General features: G+C 42.0%; 1 protein-coding gene across 1 annotated transcript in view; it reads left to right on the plus strand.

Annotated features, from left to right (window-relative positions):
• Positions 1-25,644, plus strand: part of HERC2 (HECT and RLD domain containing E3 ubiquitin protein ligase 2) — a 3,346,202-nt gene that overhangs the window by 3,308,427 nt on the left and 12,131 nt on the right. Inside the window, 1 exon segment of the mRNA XM_033948978.1 lies at positions 1,025-1,130. Within this exon segment, the coding sequence (XP_033804869.1) occupies positions 1,025-1,130 (106 nt within the window).

Consider the following 25,644-nt stretch of genomic DNA (forward strand, 5'->3'; position numbering starts at 1 on the left):
CTAAGTGTGCATGTGCGCTTAGGGTTTTATTATAAAGGGTTTTATTATAATGCTAATCATAATGCAATTTCTTCCATTCATTTTTCATATACATACAATATAATCTTATTCATACATAATGATAACCACAAAATAAAAAAACAAAGCACACTGTAAGCACAAAATATGTTAATTGTCATTTATATTTGGGGGTTGTTTTTTTTTTAAAGAGGTCAAGGTTGAAAGAGCTGCTGATGTGTCCTTTCAACAAGTGCCGCTGAAAGCAGGAAGGAGGTAACTGGGAACCCCGCTGACCCAGAAGGCTTCCCTTCGACAGCTCTGACATCGGAGGGAAATCTGGGTCGGCTTCAGTGGAGGGGGGAGGGCATGACGGAGCAGGCAGGAAGCTTCGGCAGAGGGGGCAGGCGGGCAAGCATGGGATTCCTTGGCGGTAGCCATTAACGAGGAAGAGTGATGCATACCCCCAACAAGCAGCTCACATACCCCTAAGGGTACGTATACCACATGTTGAGAAACACTGTTCTATAGTATATAATTTCTAGAATGTGTTTGTTTTTTGCAGGTTTGGTTTGTTTTTATTAAATAATCATAAAACCTATGTACATGTGACAGGGTTGTGTTTTTTTTAGATGGCAACCCTAGTGTGGACAGTTGGTTGTATAAGGGCAGTCTAAGAGTGCAACAGTAGGTGTGGCATGAGGGCAGGACAAGAGAGCAGCATGGAGTAGAGTAGATGTTGAGTTTTTGTTTGTCAAAAGTTGGCAACTATAAATAAAGGATCATGGTGCAATTACCCCAATAGAGGCCAGTTTTGATTTGGCACAGAGGTCACAGGAATAGGAGGATACTGTTTCCCCCCTCCCCCTCCACACATACACACAAAAGAAAAACTAAATAAATTACTTCCTGAAACAACAGTTACTTTTGTCTAGTTAAAATTGCTATATTTTGGTATTTGACCTCAGAGCTGCAAATTATCAATTATATATGTCTAAGAAAATGAATTTTCTTTTTCTTTGAACAGACTGCATGAATTTGATGAACAGGTTGCTGCAGTCCGTGAAGGAATGGCACGAGTTGTCCCTGTACCCCTTCTCTCTCTTTTTACGGGATATGAACTGGAGACTATGGTAATTATTAAGCACTGTCTGTTTAGATTTACCTAATTAATATTTTGGCAACTGTGTATAAACAAAGGGAAACAAAGAAAAGAGAGGCTTACTAGACCCTATTACAAAAAAATTATAACTCAAGGAACTGTTCACATGAATCATTACCTAAGGTGCCCTTTTACTAAAGTTTAGTGTACACTAAATGCTAAGAAGCCCATTTGAATAAAATGGGTTTTATAGTATTTAGTCCACACTAATGGCATATCTAGACAGACAAATTTGGGTGGGCCAAAATTTTCTCTGCCATACCCTACTCCCACCTCAAAATATAAATACTTTAGCTAATGAGGATCCCCAAGCTGTCAGCTAAAGACTTTTACTGAAGGTGGCCAGAACACCCTTTTACCAAGCTTGGCAAGCAGCAGCAACATTCGTAAGCTACTGACCAGCACCCCACGCATGCTTAGTTGTTCTGGCCATCTTTGGAGAAGGTACTTTGCTGGGCATGAGATCCCCATTTGCTATACAGCAAGGGTCAGAAAATAAAGGAGGGCCCCAATCCTCTCCTCTAATTTCTTCATCTGCCATTACTATCACAGCAACCAAATATAGAACAATGAATCACAAATTAAAAATAAAAATATTTAGACAAAAAATGAACTGGGAACCTCAAGAAGTTAAACTTAGCTTGTAATGCAACACTAGAGAAATAAAAACAGAAATGCATTTCCTTTTCTACTGAACACAATGCAGACATTTGCTATTCACATTTCCAAAAAATAACATATTCCTAATATAAAACTAACACATTCAAAATAAAACACTTTTTTTCTACCTTTGTTGCCTGGACTTTTTGTTTTTCCATCATGTTGGTTCCAGTTTCTCTTATCTGTTAATTCTCTTTCAAGTAGCTCCTGTCCATTTGTCTTTTCTCCTCGCTCCTCTCCATTCACTTACTACACCGAACTTTGATATATCGATTGCTCCTTTTTAGGTCTTTGCTATCTTTTTTTTTCTTTTGTGCCTCTGTCAACTCAAATTTCACCTTCTTTCATACTCTTCTCCTCTTAATTTTTTAGCTACCTATCAAATTTCTATCTTTTTCTCTCACCCATTCCCCGTCTCATTCCTTCCCCAGGGGCTGGAGGAGTTGCCATACAGTGAGAGATTGGAAAGACTGGGCCTCTTCTCCCTTGAAAAGAGGAGACTGAGAGGGGACATGATCGAAACATTCAAAATACTGAAGGGAATAGCAGATAAAGACAGATTTTTCACCCTCTCCATGATAGGGAGAATGAGAGGGCACTCTCTAAAAGTTGAAAAGGGATAGATTCCGTGTAAATGTAAGGAAGTTCTTCTTCACTCAGAGAGTGGTAGAAAACTGAAACACTCTTCCAGAGTCTGTTATAGGGGAAACACCCTCCAGGGATTCAAAACAAAGTTGGACAAGTTCCTGCTAAACTGGAACGTACGCAGGTGAGGCTGGACTCATTTAGAGCACTGGTCTTTGACCTGGGGGCCGCCACATGACTGCTGGGCACGATGGACCACTGGTCTGACCCAGCAGCAGCAATTCTTATGTTCTTATGTTATGTTCTTATGTGTGTGTATATGAAAAATAGATAGAGGAAATTGCATTACAATTAGTACTATTATTCTGAATGGAGGTATTAAATATTTGGTTAAAATGAATAATGTTCATGTTTCAGACTTTCACAGCTGTTGGGAGAAGACAAACCACAAGTAAAAATGTGCTCCATCAAAAAGGTTTATTCTTCTGGGTTATAGTCTGTTGCCTCACAGACTTCAAAATAAAGTTTGAAATTCTTCAAGTCCATGGAAAAGTGGGATAGAACAAAATAAACGAGAATAAACTTGCTTTACACTTAGAGCTTCCTCGCCCAACCACATCTCTCTAAAAGTTAAAAGGGGATAGATTCCGTACAAACGTAAGGAAGTTCTTTTTCACCCAGAGAGTGGTGGAAAACTGGAACGCTCTTCAAGACAAAGTTAGACAAGTTCCTATGGAACTTGTACGCAGGTAGGGCTGGTCTCAGTTAAGGCGCTGGTCTTTGACCTGGGGGCCACCGCAGGAGCGGACTGCTGGGCACAATGGACCACTGGTCTGACCCAGCAGCGGCAGTTCTTATGTTCTTGCCTCTGTAGGTTCAGGTATAAGAATAAAAGTTCCCAACTTAAATCTTCTAGTTTCTTCAATCAGTTCTACAAAGGAACAGCCAGGTCTGAAATCAGGATTCTCTCTCCCTGTGGCTTCCTTTCTCTCTCTCTGGCCCTGCCCTTTTTATTCCTGAAAGTTGCTTCCTGTGTACCTCCTTATCTCCCCTCCCCCCCATTCTAGGCTAACAGTATATTCTCAGGCACTGTTCTGTTCATGTGAGAGAGTGTTCAGTAGGCTTTGGCAAGGGAAGGGGCGGAGTTCTATAAAGTCCCCCATATACCCTCCCACTCAGCTCAACCCTACTTGGGTGATCATCTGCCAATTCTGGGTCCACTGCCTTAGAAAGAAAATCCACATTCAGATGCTCTCAGTCTGCCCGATGGTGTTATCTCAATGTGAAAGCTGGAACCACCTGAGGGGCATGATCAGTGACCGGGAGGAAATGCCAGCTCAGCAGGTGTTCCGCCACTTATTTCTGTCAAATGGGATGATCAGTGACACTCAGAAAAGCACACAGACAATGTAAAAGCATAAACAATAACCCTTTATTATATATATATATATATATATATATATATATATATATATATATATATTAATATAAGAATTAAATAACTTCACCGTATCCCAGGCAACGACCAGTCCTTCCCAATTGGGAATCCTGCAATTGATAGGTGGGTAGACACGGGAGACGCCTTTAGGCGTCTTGGATTCTGTTCCTGGAGACGTCTTGGATGTTAGGGGCAGAATTCCGTTCTTATATATGATGAAAAGCTGCTGAGTTCATAGTCAGGTCTTTTGTTCTTTGTTTTGACAACACCCAGGTCAGGATATCAGAAGGAGGTGTTGCAGAAACGGCTTCCCATCTGGTTCCCTTTGATGTTGTTTTGGGCAACACTCAGGTCAAGGAGGTATGCTGAGTTTCAGTTACTCCCCTGGCCAGTCCTTTTGATGTTATCAGGGAGGTGTTACAGAGACCGGTTTCCCATCTGTCTTTTTGATGCTGTTTGGGCAACTCCCAGGTCAAAAAGGTCAAGATACTTGTTGTGGAAACCTTTGATGTTGTCTTGGCAACACCCAGATCAGATAAGCAGACTTGAGGAGACATATTACGTAGTTTCAATTACCCCCTGGTCATAGGCATAACAGCAGGTAATGTTGGAGAGTTTCCAAAGCCCACTTAACTGCCAGGACATCAATCTCTACATTAATTCTTTTCTTTTGGGAAGAGTGATGTTCGTTCAGGTTCTGGGACAATGTTTTGAAGTCTGGGTTGATCAGGACTGGCTTTGAGCAGATATTCCCTTTCAAGGTTTGGAAAGCTTAATCCATTTTAGAAAGGCTGGGGCTCTTCTCCCTGGAGAAGCGGAGACTCAGAGGAGACATGATATCTCTATCATGTCTCCTCTGAGTCTCTGCTTCTCCAGAGAGAAGAGCCCCAGCCTTTCTAAAATGGATTAAGCTTTCCAAACCTTGAAAGGGTCATACAAGATCATGAAGGGCATAGATAAGGTGGAGAGGGACAGATTCTTCAGCCTATTGGGAACCACAAGAACAAGGGGGCATTCAGAGAAATTGAAAGGGGACAGGTTTAGAACCAATGCTAGGAAATTCTTTTTCACTCAGAGGGTGGTGGGCACCTGGAATGCGCTTCCGGAGGTTGTGATAGGACAGAGTACATTACGGGGTTTCAAAGAAGAATTGGATAAATTCCTGAAGGATACGGGGATTGAGGGATAGAGGTAGACATTATAGGTATAGATAGAAGGATAAAGGGTATAGATAGAAGGATTTTAGACAAAGGATCACCTTACAGGTCATGAACCTGATGGACCACCGCGGGAGCTGGGCGCGATGGACCTCTGGTCTGACCCAGCGGAGACAACTTCTTATGTTCTTCTGACCATTGTACCCTATGGGGGCTTTCTTTTGAAAGAGCCGAGTCAGAGGTTTGGCTTTTCTGCAAAGTTGGCAATGAACTTCCAATAGTAACTGACAGAATTGCCTTTGAAAGTGAACTAAAATGGCTAACACACCACTGCACTTCTAAGAAATAGAACTTTAGAAACTTCTAACTCAAAGCCCCATTCTTTAATCAACAGTCTGAGGAAAAAAATATTTTCTTCACTATTTCAGACAACTTTTTCAGTCAATCAATCTTTCACTTTCTTCAGCACAACACACTAAAGAAACTTTCTCAAAATAACACAGACTTCAAATTAGGACTGTACTGAATCAGATAAGCAGACTGTACTGATTTGATTCGATTCAGCCTTGAGGTCATTAAATTTGCAGACAACACCAAACTATACAGCAGGGTTGAAACAACGGAAGACTGCGAAAATCTCCAAAAGGATCTGACGACACTGGAAGAGTGGGCCAATAAGTGGCAAATGAGTTTTAACATAGGGAAGTGTAAGGTCATGCATGTAGGAAAAAAGAACCCGATGTTCAGCTACAAAATGGGAGGATCACTGCTGGGGGTAAGTAACCTTGAAAGAGACCTGGGAGTAATGGTTGATACAACACTGAAGGCATCGGCACAATGCGCCACAGCCTCAAGGAAAGCAAACAAAATGCTTGGAATCATTAAGAAGGGCATCACGGCCAGGACAAAGGAAGTCATCCTGCCACTTTATCGCGCAATGGTGCGCCCACATCTGGAGTACTGTGTCCAGTATTGTTCACCGCACCTCAAGAAAGACATGGCAGTAGAAAGACATGGAGTCCAGAGAAGAGCAAGGGTATGGAAAACCTCTCATATACTGACAGGCTAAAAAAGCTGGGGCTATTCTCCCTTGAGAAGCGGAGACTTAGAGGAGACATGATAGAAACCTTCAAGATCCTGAAAGGCATAGAAAAAGTGGACAGGGACAGATTTTTCAGATTATGGGGAAGCACAAGTACAAGGGGGCACTCAGAGAAATTGAAAGGAGACAGGTTTAGAACAAACGCTAGGAAGTACTTTTTCACCCAAAGGGTGATGGATATGTGGAACGCACTTCCAGAAGCTGTGATAGGCCAGAACAAGTTACATGGCTTCAAAGAAGGTTTGGATAGGTTCCTAGAGAACAAGGGAATTGAGGGGTACAGATAAGAATTAAGGATAGGGATAGGAGTAGAGATAGATTATAAAAATAGTCAAGGACCACTGCTTGATGGGCCACCGCGGGAGCGGACCGCTGGGCGAGATGGATCTCTGGTCTGACTCAGCGGAGGCAACTTCTTATGTTCTTATGAATAGTGCCCCAAATATATTATTTGTATTCGGCCAAACAGTGATTTAAATTCAAATATGAATAATTCAGGGCTCTACTATGGTAAAACCTTCTGATTTAGTGTTTAGCTAGGTAACTGCCAATATTCAACAGGAGTTAGCCTGCCTGCTTCCTGCTGAATATTCGTGGTTAGCAGCTAAAACTTATTGGGCCATGAAAATAGCAGGCTTATCTTTGGCATTAAATATCTGTGATCAGCACCAACCACGGGCCAGCATGCCTCCTACAGTCTGAATATTGGCACCTTGATCTCTGATTTCACATTGCTTCTTTTATTATTTATGTTAAAACTTAATCTCCATTATTCAGTATTTGGTCAAATAATATTTTTCATTATTGTATTTAGCCGAAAAGTAAAATGTGCTATTCAGTACAGTTCTATTTCAAATTTGTCATTTCACCTGTATTTCAATTTCCTATATTTTTCAATATGTTCTCATGGAGGGGCATAATTTTAAAAAACATCTAAGACACTATGGTGCTAGACGCCCAAAGTCAGAAGAGGTAAAATGTCAATTCTCAAAAAATATGTCTAGAATATTTTTTGGGGAAATCATCTATCTGGATGTCCAGGCTATTGATCGTTCAGACTGCCAGTACATCTATCTTTATACCACATTTTCGACAAAAATTTTCCTAAGTCCCAAATGCCCAGAACAAGACCATTTGGATGTGGGAGGGGCTAGCATTGTGATGGACTGGTCACCCAGACATGTCAACAGAGCAGTGGGGCACCTTACAGGCACTGTTGTGAACTTCACAAAAAGGGTGCCACATAAACATCTCACCAGAATGGATATGGTGAGCCCCCCAAAATACCCACCTGTCTACAACCCCAGTAAGCTGCAGGTGGCACCTATATAGTTTATTGACTTATATCCTGCTTTAGGCAAAGAGGGTTACAACTGATCCATACACAATTAAAACAACTTTACATACAGTACAAACAGATCAGACAATCAAAACCTATCAGCAACCAGTGCTTGCAATTATCATAAGAACTTAATTCTCATATTTCATCTTACAAAATAGGATCTTCTTCAATAATTAAAAAAAATTAAACAATATGGCAGTACAGAAGGGTTTTGGTTTTTTTGGGTGGGCTCACATTTTCCACCATGAATGTAGTGGTTAGAGTGGCTTATGGGCCTGGGTCCTCCTCTATGGTTCACTAGCCCACTAACAGGTGCTGATATTCCAGAGACAGGTATGTACATTTTTATTCTCATATTTGTGGCAGTGTGAGGGGGCCAGTGATCACTGGGGGAGTATTTGAGGTCTTTATGTTGTCTCTGCAGTGTAACCACTGGTCAGTTTGGATACCTTTTTGATATTTATACCTGCTTTTACATCATCATCATCAGTTTTGTCCAGGAAGTCTCATGAAACATTTGATTATCCCTTGTAGCGTGGCCGGCCCTTGGGCCTAGCGGTGACCAGCACACGCCTACAATACTGCCCCGGCGTGCTTCCCCAAATAGGAGGAAGTCCCTGTTGTGGGTACTATACTCTGTGTACAAAAGTCAGAATGACACAATCCCAGTAAGTATCAACATAAAGAAATACTATTTATTGATCATCCAGATAGGGCAAAACAAAAATGCAGGGAAACGAAACTCCAAAAGTAACAGCAACTATAATGTCCCCAAAATAATAGTGTCCTCACCAGCCTGATCTGGTTCATGCTCAAGGGTTTAACTTATGTCCCAGGTAAGTCTCTAGGCCAAACCCAAAACTCAGAGCTGTACAATGTTGCAGGGTTTCTCCCTTCTCTCCAAACATTAAAGAGCGGAAGGTTACTGGATTTGTCAATTCAGTTCCTTGGCAAAGCAAGGAACAAAAAATATAACCCATAAAACATACTACCTGGAAGTCTGTCCTTAAGTATTGTTCCCCCAGCAAGCCAGCCAGCACATAAAAAAAAAAATAAATAAATAAACAACAACTTTGCAAGTCAAACACACCATCAGATCAGCTCACTTCCATGGCTTCTGGTAAAGCAGGTTCTGGCAGGACACTCCACTCCATGTCTTCCAATACCTGATTCTCCTGTGTTTGTTCCTCTGCCTCTGGGTTTATCATTTCCATATCTGTGGTTTCCTGGGCTGGTGGAGGTTCCTTCCACATGGGAACTTCCAGGGCCTCCTTCCCTCTCTGGGACAACCAGCTTGTTCCAGAGCTGCTGTGCCATGCCCAGCCCTACTCGGGGGAAGGGCTTACTTTTGCTGAGGCTGCCTTCTACCCTGTTTGGCCAGCCCTTTCCAAGATGGTAGATTTAAAGGGTTAAGACCTATTTTCACAGGTCTGTGGGCTAAACCCTGCTCAAACACAGCCTGCGCTTCCTGATCTTGTTCCTGGTTTGCAGGCACATAGTGATCAGCCCTGACTAATTTCACCGGGCGGTTTTTAAGGTTTTTCATTGGCACAAGGCCGGAACTGGAATCGGGCTTGTGACACCCTGCAGGAAGAATAAGTCTAGGTCAGCCCACATCTCACACAAACACCGCCCTATGCACTCCTCCAGATATGCCCTTTTTAGCTCTGGGCCTAAAAAGTCCTAAAGAGGTCTAAAAGGTCTGTTTGATTATCGGCTAAGATCTTCTTCATACCGTGTCAGGAACTGAGTTGCAATCTCCATATGCAGCTGCTTGTCTAGGTGCCATCTTGGGTGGGTTTTTAGATGTGTTTAGGTTTTTGATTATGAACCCCACACATTCTAGCTCGGATCCCCTCATTTTTTCTCAAGTTGTCTAACACACAACTGTTTTCTCCTGTACTCGGGTTCCCTTCTCTCTCTCTACTCATAACTTACTTTGACTTAGTGGAAAAAAATTGTCTCCACATGCTGCTGCTTTTGTTCTCCAGAATGCTCAAATCTTCTTCATACCATGTCAGGAACTGGGTCGCAATCTCCACATGCTGCTGCTTCTGCAGATCACTAAGCTATTTGGGAACCCATCGCGCACAGACTTGCGTTATACCAAATTCCAATCCATAGCTGATATCTAAATTTGAGACACCATTATACATCGGGGTTCTCTAATCAAGGCTGTCAATGTGCTCTTGTGTGCACAATGTTGATAGGCGACCAGAATGACCTTCGGTTGCACCTGTTCTTCCCACTTTAAACCTTTTTACCCACTCATAAACTTTTAGTTGATTCATGGTGCTCTGTCCATACTGAGTCAATTTCCACCTGTGAATTTCTACAGGTTTTACTGCCTCTGCCCAAAGAAAGTTCAAAGCATTGCGCGTTATTCTTCAATAGTGCAATCTTACAATGTTTCTGACAGCGTGGATGCCACACGACTAAAAGCTGAGCGTTGCACTGTTTGTGGACAAACTATCCAACAGGCAATGAATGTACAAGTAGTCAAAGCCAGGAGGATGCATAGGGGCAGGAATAGAGGTGATAGTACCGTTGTATAATTTTTGGTGAAGCCCTGTTTGGAATACTGTGTGCAGATATAAATAGGATGGAGTCGGTCCAGAGAGCTTCTTTTTTTTCCATGAAATTTTATTGATTTTTCATAAAGAAATACAATAAAGTAATGGTAACCATAACAATAACGAGAGATAAATGAGATTCCAGGTACATTAATATCAGTACACATCATAGAAATATATTTTTAGCATTTAAGAGTACTTTTATATTCTGATTTGGAAGTGAATTCAAGTAGAGTTGCAAAGGATACCAATGTTTGTTAAAGGAAATTGTAGAATTAAATTTTTTAACAAGGACTGCTTCATATTTGTAATGTTGTAGGACTGATTGTCACCAGAGATGTGTGTCTTCCAGTGAGAGAGAATGTTTTTTAGTGCTATAGAGAGAAGAATATCAAATAGCTTACCATGAAGTTCTATTGCAGATACTTCAGGTGCATGAGATTTAAATATTATTACCGAAGAGATGTATCAATTTGCAGTTCAAATATTTTTAGTATAAATTTCCCAAATTGTGAGCCAAAATTTTTTAACATAAATACATTCATAGATCATGTGTAAAAGCGAGCCTGCTGCTTGTTTACAATTCCAGCAATTATTGTTGGCTAGTAGAGTTGGCTAGAGAGAGTTTGTGAGGGGCCCATAAGGCTTTGTGATTTAGAAAGAACATGGACTGAGACGTGTTAGCTGAAGCCAGTGGCCTCTCCTCTTACTCCATAGTTGATGTCAATCATTCTCTTTCAGGGAAGTAGTCAGTTTCCCATTGACGATTCGAATCGGTCCACCAATTCACTTCAGGTGAATCGATTCGAATAGATTTAAAACAAAAAAATCAGCCTCCCGATTTGATAACTTACCCCTTGCCCCCTAAACCAGGAGTGGCAGCACTGCCTCTTGCTGGCTGGGCTACTGCCGCACCTGCTTTAGAGGGCATGGGGGAAGGGTCAGTCGGGAAGTACTACTCGAAAGGGTCCAGAGAAGAGCGACTAAGATGGTTAAGGGGTTGGAGGAGCTGCCATACAGCGAAAGATTAGAGAAACTGGGCCTCTTCTCCCTCGATTGAGAGGGGACATCATCGAAACATTCAAGGGGATAGACTTAATAGATAAGGACAGATTGTTCACCCTCTCCAAGGTAGGGAGAACGAGAGGGCACTCTCTAAATTTTAAAGGGGAGGTACAGGCCTTCGGAGGTAGGTGGTACAGGCCTTCAGGGGGGACAGGCAGGCCTACAGGGGTGGGATGCAGGGCTTCAGGGGAAGAGGAGGGAGGGAGGGAAGGGGGATTCAAAGAGACGTGCATATGCCAGACTTTGGGGGGGAGAAATAATGGGTCTTAAAACAGAGGAGAAGGAGAGAGATGGTGAACAATGGGATTTAGGGAGGGAAGGAACAAAAAGGGATGGGATGGTGTGGAGGGGGGTAGAGATACTGGATAGGAGGGTAGTTGGGAAAAGAAAGGGAGATATGGTGGACCCTGGGGTTGTGGGGAAGGAGGGAGAGATGCTGGATGAAAGGGTAGTTGAGAAAGGTGGATCTGTGGATGGAGACGAGGGGAGGGAAGGAAAACGGAAGGGGAGGACAGAGATAGAAGATGGATGGTTAGCACGGAGAAAGATGAAAGACGGAGACTCTGGCAAGCAAGTTATCAGAAGACAGCCAGAGCCAGGGACCAACAAGATTTGAATAATAACTAGACAACAAAAGGTAGAAAAAATATGTCAGATTTGAAATGTGTATCCTGCCGGAGCTGGTGTTAGACCACAAATGTGAGCTAGAATTTAACAGAGAGAGGAAAAGTCTTTTATCCCAGGACAAGCAGGCAGCATATTCTTAACACATGGGTGACGTCACCGACGGAGCCCTCGGTACGGACCTTTTTAACTAGAAGTTTCTAGTTGGCCGCACCGCGCGTGCGCGAGTGCCTTCCCGCCCGACGGAGGAGTGCGTGGTCCCCAGTTTCTTCGTTTCCGCGGAGCGAAGAAGACGCGTGTGTTTTTTTTGCCTTCCCGCTCGCGCTTTTTTTCCTTAATTTTCTTTCTTTACCTTCGGGTTTATTTTACTTTGATTTGCCAAAAAAAAAAAAAAAAAAAAAAAACTTTGCTTTTTTCCGTTTTTGCCCCGGCGGGGCCTGTTGCCAGTATACAGGCCTCGGGCTTCGATTTTGCGGAGGCTATCTTCCCCTTCATGCCCCCGCAGGTCGGTTTTAAGAAGTGCCAGCGGTGTGCACGCCCGATCTCCATCACTGACCCACACAATTGGTGCTTGCAGTGTCTGGGTCCGGAGCATCGGGCGGACTCCTGCACCCGCTGTGCCACTCTTCAAAAGAGAACCCTTAAAAACCGAAGAATTCAACAAACTCTTCTCTTCGGCACCGAGTCGGCGATGGACTCCTCATCTTCAACGGCGGTACCTCAAAAATCGGCACCGTCGACCTCGACACCGACCGACCCCACATCGGCGTCGCTGGCGCCAGGTAAGCCGGCTAAGAAGCCTTCCTCTTCCCTCGAGCGCCCTCCGGCTACGGTGGCGACACCAGCCCTACCGGCATCGCACCGGTCCCGCAAACGCTCCGCCCCGATCTCGGTGAGTGCCTCGTCATCGGCCTCCTCATCGCCGGGGCGTGGAGCGGCATCCAAGGAACCGAAGAAAAAGAAAGCGGTTCCGATGCCACCCCTGGATGACCGTATCTCGGCCATCTTAAAAGCTCAACTCCAGGAACAGTTAAAGCAACAACTTGAACACCTGTTGCCCACTATCCTGGCACCGCTCCTTCCGGTACCAGACCGGCCCGAGCCCCGTACCGAGCCCCCGGTGTCCACCCCTTCGGTACCGGTAAACACCTCCATGCCGATCCTTTCGGTTTTTGTTTGTTTATTTTGTTTACACCCCATCACTTTGGTGGGTTAGGAGAAACCCACCAAGGTGTTTGAGAAAAACACCCAATTGGGCAGGAAAATTGAATCGAATTGAAAAATTGATTCAATAGGCTGAATCGAATCAATTTTTTTTTCCTAAATTGGGCAGCACGAGTGTTGAAGGCTTTCAATTGATGTACTACAGACTGGTAACAATAATTTATATATATTTGAGGCTGTGTAACCATTTTGCAGTAAAAGGGTGGCTGTATTTGGGATTGAAGGGAATTGGTTATAAAAGATTTGCAAAAGATGATTGTATGTGAGACAGTGTTGGATTTGAAGCCATTTATAATGTTCTTTAGAGTCCATGGAAAATTTATCTCTTAGAATATCTATTAATTAAGGATATTAATGTCTTTTCAGATGTTAAGATATCTTGGAGTGTAGTAATGTCTTTATCAATCCATTCTTTCCATATAAATGGAGTTCTATTAATAAGTATATATGAGTTGTACCAGAGGTAAGCATATGTTGATCTAATCTAATCTAATCTAAACCTTAAGTTTATATACCGCATGATGAGTGAAAAGGATATTCTAGTAATTTGTCAAATTCCCCTAAGCATTGTGTAGAAAGCATTGTGTGTAGAAAGCATTGATGTGTAGAAAGCATTGATTTGTGTTTTTTGAGATGAGATTGTGGAACTGATAGGAGTGTGTTTAAGAGAATAGGACGAGCTATTTTTTCCTCTATTGAGAGTGGTCAGAGAACCAATGAAATCCTTGATGTGTGATGATGTGCCTGCCAACTTTCATGCACCACACTAAAAGGATCCATAACCTGCATGCTCTGCTACATAACACCAGGGAATTGGAACACAGCAAGACCAGAATTCTAAGATTTTATATACTGAAACTCACTAACGGCAACCTCCATCTCTAAGACCATACCTCTAAGCAAGTAGAAAACCTACTATCTTACCTTAAAGCCTTAACCTACAAGATCTTAGACCCACAAACCACACACGAGAAAGGTTACCAACTAGACATTGTAGCCTTCATGACCCAACAGCCCATTCTACTAGAGATTCAAACTTTAAATGGAAAATGGTCCAGATCCATCTGTTCAGATCTGTACACCTTTAATATCAACTGGGCCAAAGGCAAAACCAAACCAAAATCCCAAAGCTTAACCTACAAATCACGTACATATATCGACCCCTCCAAATTCTGGAATAAAACAGACATTGCAGTCCAAGAATGCGACCCCAAAGACTTCATCTCACAATGGTGCAATATAAGTACAACTACCCCAGTACAAACAAAAAACAGAATCAGCAGACAATCAGACAAATACTCCTACTCAAAAGACAATGCAGAAGACTAGAAAGAAAATGGAGAAAAAGTAACCAAGAACACACAAGAGCCGTTTGGAAAAAACTAAACCAACAATACAAACTAAAACTAAAAGAAAAAAGAAAGAAATACTACACAAACCAAATAGCCTAGAAGCCCAAGACACAAAAAAACTATTCCAGTTACTAAAAGAACTCACAAGCCAAATATGACAACCCTCCCCCTTCAGCCAAGCTGAATACTTTAAACACAAAATTACAACTGCCAGGACAAACTTCGCAGGAACCCCAACCCACCTAGAAGAGATCACAATGCCCCCCACAGAAAAAGAATCAGCTGCAGCAGATAGAACCTGGTCCCACTTCTCCGACCTTAACAAACTCTATAAAAAAATTACAGCCACGCAGCTTACGACCTCAACCAATACCCTCCATACATAGGTAAAAACCTCCAGCCTAAAATTCAGCACTCTCCTCATGCAATGGATGCATACTCACAGATGGCCTTTCCAAGTCCTCTCCAAAATCATCGTCACCCCGATCTTAAAAGACCCAAAAGGAGCAACTTCAGACCCATAGCCTCAATTCCACTATATGTCAAGCTAATGGAAGGCCTCGTAGCTAAACTCCTCATCAACTACCTAGAAAACCACAATTTGCTGCACCCTACACAGTCTGGATTCAGAACCAACTTCAGCACTGAGACTCCCTTCTGGACACAGCTAGACAACACCTCAGCACAGGCAAAAAAATGCTGATTATACAACTAGATCTCACCGCAACATTTGACCTGGTAGACCACGACATCCTGCTACAAATACTAGATACAATAGGAATCACAGGCAACGTACATACATGGTTTCAAGTATTCCTACAATCCAGGACCTACCGAGTAAAGACAAACAAAGAAAAATCAGAACCATGGTCCAACTCCTGTGGCGTACCCCAAGGAACGCCATTATTCCCAACACTCTTCAAACAATCCAGCAAATCCAGCAAAAACAAATCCAGCAAAAACAAATCCAGCAAAAACAAATCCAGCAAAAACAAATCCAGCAAAATGTTAAATTTACACATTACTGCTATAAAAAAACAAACACAATGGCCCTCTTCTATCAAACTGTGATAGCAGTTTTTAGTGTGGGGAGCCGCGTTGCTCCCGATGCTCACTGGAACTCAATGAGCATTGGAAGCAGCGTGGGCCATTCGCTGCGCTCCCTGCGCTAAAAACTGCTATTGATAGAAGAGGGCCTGACATTTTAGCTACTTTCTCTGAGTTCTATTCTGAAATATATCAATCAGAATTGATGATTCACATATTCAACATTTTCTCAATAATTTAATGGGCCTAAATGGAATCCCTCTGACTCTTTGATTTTAGAAGAAATTTCTTCTAAACTAAAGCCATAAAACAAATGCTCTTAGGAAAATTACTTGGTCCCGATGGGATCCCAATCGAGTTCTAAAGACTGTTTAAACCTGAATTATCGCAATGGCTTCTTAGTTTTTATTAGAAATAGTAAAATCTACTACATTCACTGATGCGGTTATAACGGTCCTACCCAAACCCCATATAGATCCATTATTTGTGCAAAACTTTAGACCTATCTCACTTCTCAATGTAGACTTCAAAATTTACGTCAAAATTCTCTCCAATTGTCTTAAATCAATCATTAATAAAGTGATCCATCTCAATCAAACTGGATTTATGCCAGGTAGATTAATTTCTGATAACTTGCGACTTTTTTCCATCTCTCTCATCTTGCAGAATCTCTCTCGACCCCTGCATTGGTGATTTCACTTGACATGGAAAAAGCGTTCCGATAAAAATATCTATTTTTAGTCCTACATTGGTTTGGGTCCCCCTCCTCTTTTATTAAATGTATATAGGTCCTTTACACAAATACATCTGCAATAATCATTGTGAATAACCCTGTTTCTACCCTGTTTCATCTGCATAGAGGTACTGAAGGAGTTTAGGACTGGTTTTTCCTAAATTTGAGCTAAGCTTTCCCTTTACTATGGATACTGGTTTGTGTTTAAGTGTTTAATCATATCTCATATCTCATATCTTAGTCTGCCAGCACTATGTGCTTTAGTCTCATCCTGTTTGTACTTTCATCCTGGACAACTAATAATGAAACTGCAAGGCTTAGAAAAAATTAGAGTTGCTCCCTATAGTAAATGCGGGCTTAGTACCAATGTATAGCAAGAATTTGTGACAAGAGTAGCGAATTGAAAATTGCAGCTAGCATCCTTTTTGTCTTAGGCAGGAAACATCCTTTTTTTTCTGCACTTGAGGCAAAACCTTACTGCACAGAAGTCTTTCGCATATATGCTGAATAAAACAAATATACTTTCTTCACATCTCTGATTATTGTGGCTGCAAAAGTGACCTTTCAGTACAAGACAAGGCTGTTCTCTCTCACCCTACTTTTTCAACCTTGCCTTTTTGGGCTTGTGAGCTACTTTTAAAATGAGCAAGTCAAAATGATCTACCAACAATAAAATTTTTAAAAACACAAAGCACACTGTACGCAGAGAAAATGTTAATTATCATTTATATTCTGGGGTTTTTTCAAAGAGGTCAAGGCAGATGACTCTATGCACTGTCACCTCAGTAACAACCATACAAAAATAGACAAATATACCCCCCTCCATTTTTACTAAACCACGATAGCAGTTTTTAGCGCTGAATGCCCAGTGCTGCTCTCAACGCTCATAGGCTCCCTGCGCTAAAAACCGCTATTGTGCATAGTGGAAAATATAAACAGAAACATTTTGATCACTAAATTGAAAATAAAATCATGAGTCTCTGGTTGCATTTTCTTCTTCTGACTGTGCATCCAATCTTTCTTTCTTCCCTGCTTTCAGCCTATATGCTTTTAGCCTGTATGCTTCCTCTCCTCCAGACCTCATTCCCTCCCCCAACTTTTTCTTCCTCTCTCCCTGCCCTTTCTTTCTCCCTGCCTCCCTTTCTTTTTTTCTCTCTGCATGCCCCCTTTCTTTCTTTCTGTTTCCCTTCTTTCTTTCTGTCTCCCTGCCTGCCCTTCTTTCTCCCTCCCTGCCCTCCCCCAAGCCACTACCGCCATCGGGGAACAGGCCCCAAAGCCACCGCCACCCCAAGCTACATATACTTCTATATGTATCTAATCTTGCTTCTTCAATTCCTGCAATTTTGCATATCGTTAAGGAATTTTCTGTTTTCTCAGGCTATAAAATAAATCAACAATAGACAGATTTCTTACCACCATCATTCAGTCTCCTCACACAGATTATTATGGGTTCCAATTAAACTCAAATATAACCTCTCCCAATCACTGTCTGATACAATTATTGACAATAGTGATAAAGTATTCTCATTACTTAAAATACTAACTCATTTTTGGCACCCTCTTAATTTAACTTGGTGGGGTCGTCTTGAAACGATCAAAATGATGCTGGCACCTAAAATAAATTATATCCTGCTTATGATCCCGGTCTTATTTCATACCTCCTTTTATGAAAAAAAAAAAAAAAAATAGATCGTATTCTTCCTCCTTTCTTTGGAATCATAAACAACCTAGAATAGCTCTAAAAAAACTAAAGCAAAAAAAAAAAAAAAAAAGTATTCTTCCCTGATTTTCTCATTTATATTACATTACATTAGTGACTTTTATTCCGCCATTACCTTGTGGTTCAAGGCGGAATTCAAAAGAGGATTTCTGGACATGTCCAGAGATGTTACAGAGTAGAGCGAGTTGCTTCAGAGGATTGAAATGTTTCATACGGTGTTAGTTAGTCTTCATGGATTTCTTGAATAGCAGGGTTTTTATTTCTTTTCTGAAAGTTTTGTAGTCTGGGGTCACGATTAGTAGATTGGAGAGTTGGTGGTCTAGTTTTGCTGCCTGTGTGGCTAGGCCATCATACAGTTTTTTCCGTTTGATGTCCCTGATTGGACATTGGTTCAACCAGACATTGGTGTCTGGTTGTGGTAGTTTGGATTAGGCAGTTGTTCAAGTAGGCTGGGCTGTCACCATTTATGGATTTAAATAATAGACAGTAGAATTTAAATAGTATTATTGCTTGAATTGGGAGCCAGTATGAGTTGAGGTATGCCTCGGTGATGTGGTCGTGTTTTCTTAGTGAATAGATTAGTCTTAGGGCTGTGTTTTGTACTATTTGTAATTGTTTTATCATTATTGTGGGGCAGGGGAGAAATAGGATGTTGCAGTAGTCAAGGAGACCTAGGACTAAGGGACCATGAGCTGGAATTATTTTCTGTGGAAGAATTTTTGAACTAGAGTGGGTTGAATGGGGTATGTGATTGAGTTTATTACTAGGTTGGGGTTTATTACTATGGTTGGGGTTTTTTTTTTTTTGAGAACTATGAATTTTGTTTTGTCTGGGTTCAGTTTTAGTTTGTGGTCTTTCATCCATATTGCCACTGTTTCTAGAGTTTTGTGTAGTGTGTCTGTCATGGTAGGCGTTGGCTGATCAAAAGGAAGGAGAATGGTGATGTCGTCTGCATAGCTATAGGAGGTTAAGCCTATTTTGTCTAGGCAGGTGCCAAGGGATGCAATGATTTCATCTCACAGTGTCACCTTGAAGAATTCCCATAGTGTTGATGGAGTTATATTGGGATCGTAATTAATGGCAAAAAATTATTGAATAAATTTTTTGATACGTGAGATGTTATCTTCTTTCAGAATAGGTTGTGGTCTCCAAAGTGGAAATTTGGGAGAGTTAAGGAAATGTAAAGGAAATGGAAATTATTGCATGCTACGAAATAAGGTGAAAATGTAGTCTAGTCGAGAGAAGCAATGATGTGGGGGTGGGTGAATTCGCAAGCATCCAGGTGCTGGAGCCTCCATGGGTCAGTCAAATTCAGTTGTTTTACAGTTGAGTGAAAGGCGTTTTTGGATTGTCTGTCTAAGATATGATCTTATCCCAGGACAAGCAGGCATGATATTCTCACATGTGGGTGACGTCATCTACGGAGCCCCGGCGCGGACAGCTTTTCAAGCAAACTTGATTGAAGTTTCAAGTTTGCACACTGCTAACAGGAACAAAAAGGGTTCCAACCCATAAAAAAAACTAAACAATGGAGTCATTGACTGAGAACAAGAGAAAAATTGAATGTGTCTTGAGCACATTATGAGATAGCAATAGATTGCATAAGAGAAATAATAAAGGGGATATATCCTTAAAGTTAGATCTGGAACCCTCCTGAAAATGGAGATGGTATTCAAAAAAGTGATGAGATGGGACATACTAGTGCATTGATTTTTCGATTCGATTTTCCTTTCCAATTGGGCATTTTCCTACCCAATTGGATGTTTTTTTCCTGCCCAATTGGGTGGTTTTTTTTCACCCCTTTGCCCTCTCCTACCCACACTGGTGCTGTAGTGTAAACAAATGAAAAAGACTTTTCTTCTCTATGTTAAATCCTAGCTCACGCTTGTTGTCTAACACCAGCTCTGGCAGGATACACTTTTCAAATCTGACAAACAGATCAGTAAACAGAAAATAAAATTATATTTTCTATCTTTTGTTGTCTGGTCATTATTCAAATCATGTTGGTCCCAGGCTCTGGTTGTCTTCTGATAACTTACTTGCCAGGGTTCCTTCTTTCTCCGTGATAACCATCCATCTTCTATCTCTGTTTCCCTTCTGTTTCCCTTTCCCCCCCCCCCCTTCTTTTTCCTTTCCCCGGATGTCTGGCATTTTTCCTTTTTTTTTGTCTCCAGCTGCAGTGATGGACCCCACCATCCCCAGAACCACCATCTCTCCTATTCTTAACCAACCTTTCACCCACCCAATCCCTCCTTCACCCATCTCTCGCATTCTCTTCCCAACTACCCTCCTATCCAGTATCTCTTTCTCCTCCACACCATCCCTTGTGGCCAACTTCTCTCCCTTTCTGTTCCTTCTCTCCCTCTCCTCTGTTTTTAGACCCATTATTTCTTCCCCCCATTCTGGCATATGCACATCTCTTTGAACCCCCCCCTTCCCTCCCTCCCTCCGTGCACTTCTATACCAGTGCCCACCCGAAGGCCTGTCCTCCCCAAGGCCTGTCCTCCCCAAGGCCTGTCCCACCCCCCCTGAAGGCCTGAATGTTCCCCCCTGGCCTCCCGGACTTACCTGGGTGTCACATACCACTGCTTGTAGCAAGACGTAAAAGGAGACCAGACGAGTATATTCCTCCAGATCTGAAGACTCAACAAGATTGATCGCCCATATACAGGAATATCTCACTACACCACAGGTTCTCTTTTCTCTCCGATTATGATACAAATATGGATCAAAAATGGAGCACATTTGTGCGTCTGCGACTGGGCTTCTTGCTCAACACTAATTGGAGCAGACTAGCAGCGGTGGATCTTCCCTGCAGCGTGGCCAATAGTTGAAGGGAGAAAGGAGGTAGCCAGATCGGGAGCCCTTTCCAGCAGGGCACCTAACATCATCTGTAGATGATGTAGGGGTGTACCCTCCCCCGTTCCAGCAGGGACGAGAACTACAAGAGGAGTAGCGCTGACGGTGCTCGGCACCAATTGCCAGTTTCACTAGTGGCCAGATCGGGAGCCTGATCCAGCAGAGCACCTAGCATCATCTACACCCCTCCCCCGTTCCAGCAAGGGAGATAATTACAAGAGGAGCAGAGCTGACGGTGCTCGGCACCAACTGCCAGTTTCACTAGTGGCCAGATCGGGAGCCCTTTCCAGCAGGCCATCTAGCCCCTCCCCATTCCAGCAGGGGAGAGCTGACAGTTGAGAGCTGCAGTCTGACACTCAAACCAACCTTTCTGACTAACTCACCGCCCTCCCCCTCCTTGGCTTATCGAGATCCACTGGGGCCAAATTTTATTACTGTCTATACTCTTGTTTTAGCTCCATATTTTTTATTATTGTCCATGCTCTTGTTTTAGTTGCCTATGTTTATTACTGTCTGTGCTTTTGTTCAGTGCCAAATTGTTTCGCCTTTCTTCCATACTCTTGATTATGCACTCAGCCAGCCTAATTAAGTCCCCTGCCCCTTCCTTAGCTGCAGACTTTCACACACCAATCATCCGGCCCTAACCCCGCCATGAATCCTTTCTTCTGGTTCCTTCTCCTATTCTGCTCACCTCTCTACTCTTCCCTCGGTCTGATACCCCCCCTCCCTCAACCTACTTGACCCACCAAACACCAATAATATTTGCCCTGGCCTCAGAATCCCCATGCTGATACGCACCAGAATGGAGACCTTTCAAGAAAAATCTCCAAAAAGTCAACCTGCCCCCAGCCAATCTTCCCAATGCTGTCTCTGACTCTCTCACCCCAGTCCCGACTCTTTATTGCAATGCCAGATCAGCATGCAATAAGACCCAAATCTTGGAGGACCTTCTAGATGAGTTTGTATCACGGAATCATGGATCGCCAAAGATGATCTTTTTACACAAGATCCAACCAAGATCCAACCAAGAAAGAGGCGGACTGGCACTGCTCTATAAATCTTTCTTTGATGTCCAGCTCCTCGAGAAGGGTACTCACACCTCTCTAGAATATATGATAGAGTCAATGATGAACTCCACACTCACCCATTGGGCATCTTATTACTATACCGCCCACCCACCCCTTGGAACAACTCCTCCAATCTCGTCTTTGAGGCTATAACAAACGCCTTTCTTAAATTTCAAAGACTAGCAAGGACACGATCGAATTTAACAACTTCCTTACCTCTCTAGGTTTTCCCTCACCTTACCTCTCTAGGTTTTCCAATCCATGAAAAAGGACATAAAGAAAGACAGCAGGAGGGAGAGAGACAGAAAGAAAGAGACAGGGGTAGGGACAGAAAGAAAGAAAGAGACAGAAAGAAAGAAAGAGACAGAAAGAAAGAAAGACATTCTAGCACCCGTTAATGTAACTGTTTCATGTTAGTCTTATTATTAGGTTTTAATTGGCCATTTCCTTGGAAGAGTCCCCTGGTTATGATTTTGTTTCGTTGAGTGAGTGTTGGTCTGTTGATTTGGGGACTGTTATTTCTGCAGAATTGCTTAAAGGAACGTCCTGGGTTTCTATTTCTTTACTTGAATTGCAATATAAATTGCTTATGAGGGTTTATATTTCACCTGCCAGAGCATATCGAGCCGCGCTTCGTCAGGATTCTTGTTGTTGTGGGGGACTAAATGCAACTTTGGGACATATGTTTTATTTTTGTCCTGTTATTTTGCGTTTTTGGAAGATTCTACATTATTACATTGCTCAACTTTGGAATACTCGTTGCTTGCCTCATCCAAAGATGCTCTTCACGACTTCGGCCTTGACGCATCCAGTTCCGAGAGGCTTATGTTTTTTCTTGAAGTGTGCCTTATTGTTTGGGAAAAAAGCTATTTTAGTTCATTGGCTGGATGTTCATCATCCTACTTTGGCACAATGGAGATCCTTGATGATTTCTCAATTGCGGATGGAACGTTGTGATGTTACTGATTTGGACTCTGTGAAGGGACATAAATTACAAATTACTTGGGAGCCTTTCTGGGCCTCTTTGACCGGGTATGCTCATAGCAATGTATTGAATGTTTGATTGTGTGGTTTATGCCTTTTATTATTTATTTATTTAGTTAGTTATAATTTTTTTTTAGTTTTTTTTTAATTTTGTTCTTTTTGGGTGGGGGGAGGGTTTTATGGTATCAAAATGTGGTCTCTGTTATTTTTTGTGTATGGTTTCTTTGCAATAATTGGCCATTTTCAAGATTATCTCATTTCTCGTATTTATGCTTATGTTAATGGGATTTGCTGTTAGGCCATTAACAAAATTGGAAGTTCATAAAGGTGACTAATAAAACCTAGTAAATAAATAAACTGCTAAGCCATACAACCCTAAAAATTAAAGGCATGTGGAAGTAACCTGCATTTTGCAAGAGATAGACTTGCTGGACAGTCTGAATCAACCACATTACCACATTACAGGGCACCCAGGGCACCCCGAACCCCAGACTCCAAAACTACTTTAGCATCAATTTCAACATTAAAATATCTCCCTGAACAAAAATGTCTTTAATTACTTGCAAAAGTCCTCCAGATCTCAAGAAATAATCCATTCCACAATCTTGGCCTCATAATTGAGCATGCATGATTTTTTTTTTGTACCAGTTGTCTTTGCCAAGTGCAATTGTAATGGATCCGCCCCTCCCCCCGAGCACAAATGTAGCATAAAGGTTTGAAGCTGCTGTTTAGGTCACACTTCTGATACCTCTGTTGGTTTTGGACCAGCAGAGACATCGGCTTAGACAGCAGCTCATACTTTTTTGCTAGAAGCTGTGAAACTGGAGAGGGAGGGAAGGAGCAGATGGGAAGGGAGGGGAGGAAAGATGCTGGATCAGAGATGCCAAAGGTGGTCCATTCTAAAGAGCAAGAATGAAGGCCAATGAGTGAGATTTTCCTCCTTGTGGTATAAATTTTTCACAGTGGTGAAGGGACTGAGGCCTGAGGAAGGGCTGCTGGATATTGTTATTGACAAGTAATGCCTTCATGTGAACCTAAAAAATGGATTTCTATATCATGGAATCATATCATATTTTAAACAATCATATCAGGCACTTACTAACTCTAAATCACTTACCCTCCTCCCCCCTTTATGAAGTCACATTAGGACTTTTATATCGCCAGGTAATAGCTCCGATGCTCATAGCCTGGGGGAGTTTTGGAAGCCCACCCAAAATTTCATATTCCATTTAATATGAAATTCAAAATAAAATACTTCTTTTATCTTTGTTATTTGAACAATTTATTTTCCACTTACTTTGATCTCAGTGTCTTTTTTCTTCTGTCTTTGGCCCAAATTCAGTCGCTGTTGGCTGATTCTCTGGCCAATTTTTAAACAGCAATTGATTCTCTATTTGCACACAAATTCCCCAGAGCCCTGACAGTATTGACAGGAGAAGCAGTCTGATTGGCCCAGGCCCCTCAAACCTGCCTGAGCCTGCCAGAATCGGCCCAGTAGTAGGTTTTTTTTTATTATGAGCCCCATAGTTCCTTACAGCATGACCTAGTATTTTTGGAAAGAGTAAACAAGCAATTTATGTTATAAACCTCTACCATATCACCATCTTCTCCAAGCTGAAGAACCCTAGCTTTTTATCAATTTTGTCACCCTTTTCTAATTCCACCATATCTTTTTTGAGATAAGGCGACCAAAACTGCACATAGTATTCAAGGTGCGGCAGTACCATAGGGCATTATAACATTTTCATCTTTGTTTTTCATTCCTTAACTTTCATATTTGCTTTCTTAGCAGCCGCCAACTGCACATTGAGCTAAGGGTTTCAACGTATCCTCAACAATGGCACCTAGATCTCTTTCCTGGGCAGTGACTCCCAACATAGAACCCAACATCTCTGTAATTTGGATTCCTCTTTCCCACATGCATTACTTTGCACTTGCTCACATTAAACGTCATCTGCCATTTTGAAGCTCAGACTTCCAGTCTCACAAGGTCCTCTTGCGATTTAAAAACTTTGAACAACTTTGTGTCATCCGCAAATGTGATTAACTCGCTATTCATTCCGCAGTGGAGTGATCTAGAGATCACTCCACTGCGGAGAGAATTATGTGGCTGCTCATAACCATATTTTATATGCTACTATTCATTTCAAGTATTTTTAAGTATTTTTTTAGAATATTTTTAATATAAACATATATTTTTTAGAATATAAACATATATTTTTTTAGAATATTTTTAATATAAACATATAAGCTAAGTACATACTTAGCTTATATGTTTAGCTGTTATCAGCCAACACCTGGGAGTTTAACATAAGAACATAAGAACATAAGCAATGCCTCTCCTGGGTCAGACCTGAGGTCCATCATGCCCAGAAGTCCGCTCACGCGGCGACCTGTGCAGTAATCCTCTATTCCCTTCTATCCCCTTTTCCAGCAGGAAATTGTCCAATCCTTTCTTAAACCCCAGTACTGTACTCTGCCCTATTACGCCCTCTGGAAGCGCATTCCAGTTGTCCACCACTCGTTGGGTAAAGAAGAACTTCCTAGCATTCGTTTTGAATCTATCCCCTTTCAACTTTTCCGAGTGCCCTCTTGTTCTTTTATTTTTAGAAAGTTTGAAGAACTTCTGTCCCTCTCTACTCTCTCTATGCCCTTCATGATCTTATAAGTCTCTTATCATCTATCTAACATCTATCTCCAGGGAAAAGAGACCCAGTTTCTCCAATCTCTCAGCATATGAAAGGTTTTCCATACCTTTTATCAGATGTGTCGCTCTCCTCTGAACCCTCTCGAGTAACGCCATATCCTTCTTAAGGTACGGCGACCAATATTGGACGCAGTATTCCAGATGCGGGCGCACCATCGCCCGATACAACGGCAGGATAACTTCTTTTGTCCTGGTTGTAATACCCTTCTTGATTATACCTAGCATTCTATTGCTTTCTTAGCGGCC

This window comes from Geotrypetes seraphini, chromosome 6 (assembly GCF_902459505.1).
Source record: "Geotrypetes seraphini chromosome 6, aGeoSer1.1, whole genome shotgun sequence".
Taxonomy (NCBI): domain Eukaryota; kingdom Metazoa; phylum Chordata; class Amphibia; order Gymnophiona; family Dermophiidae; genus Geotrypetes; species Geotrypetes seraphini.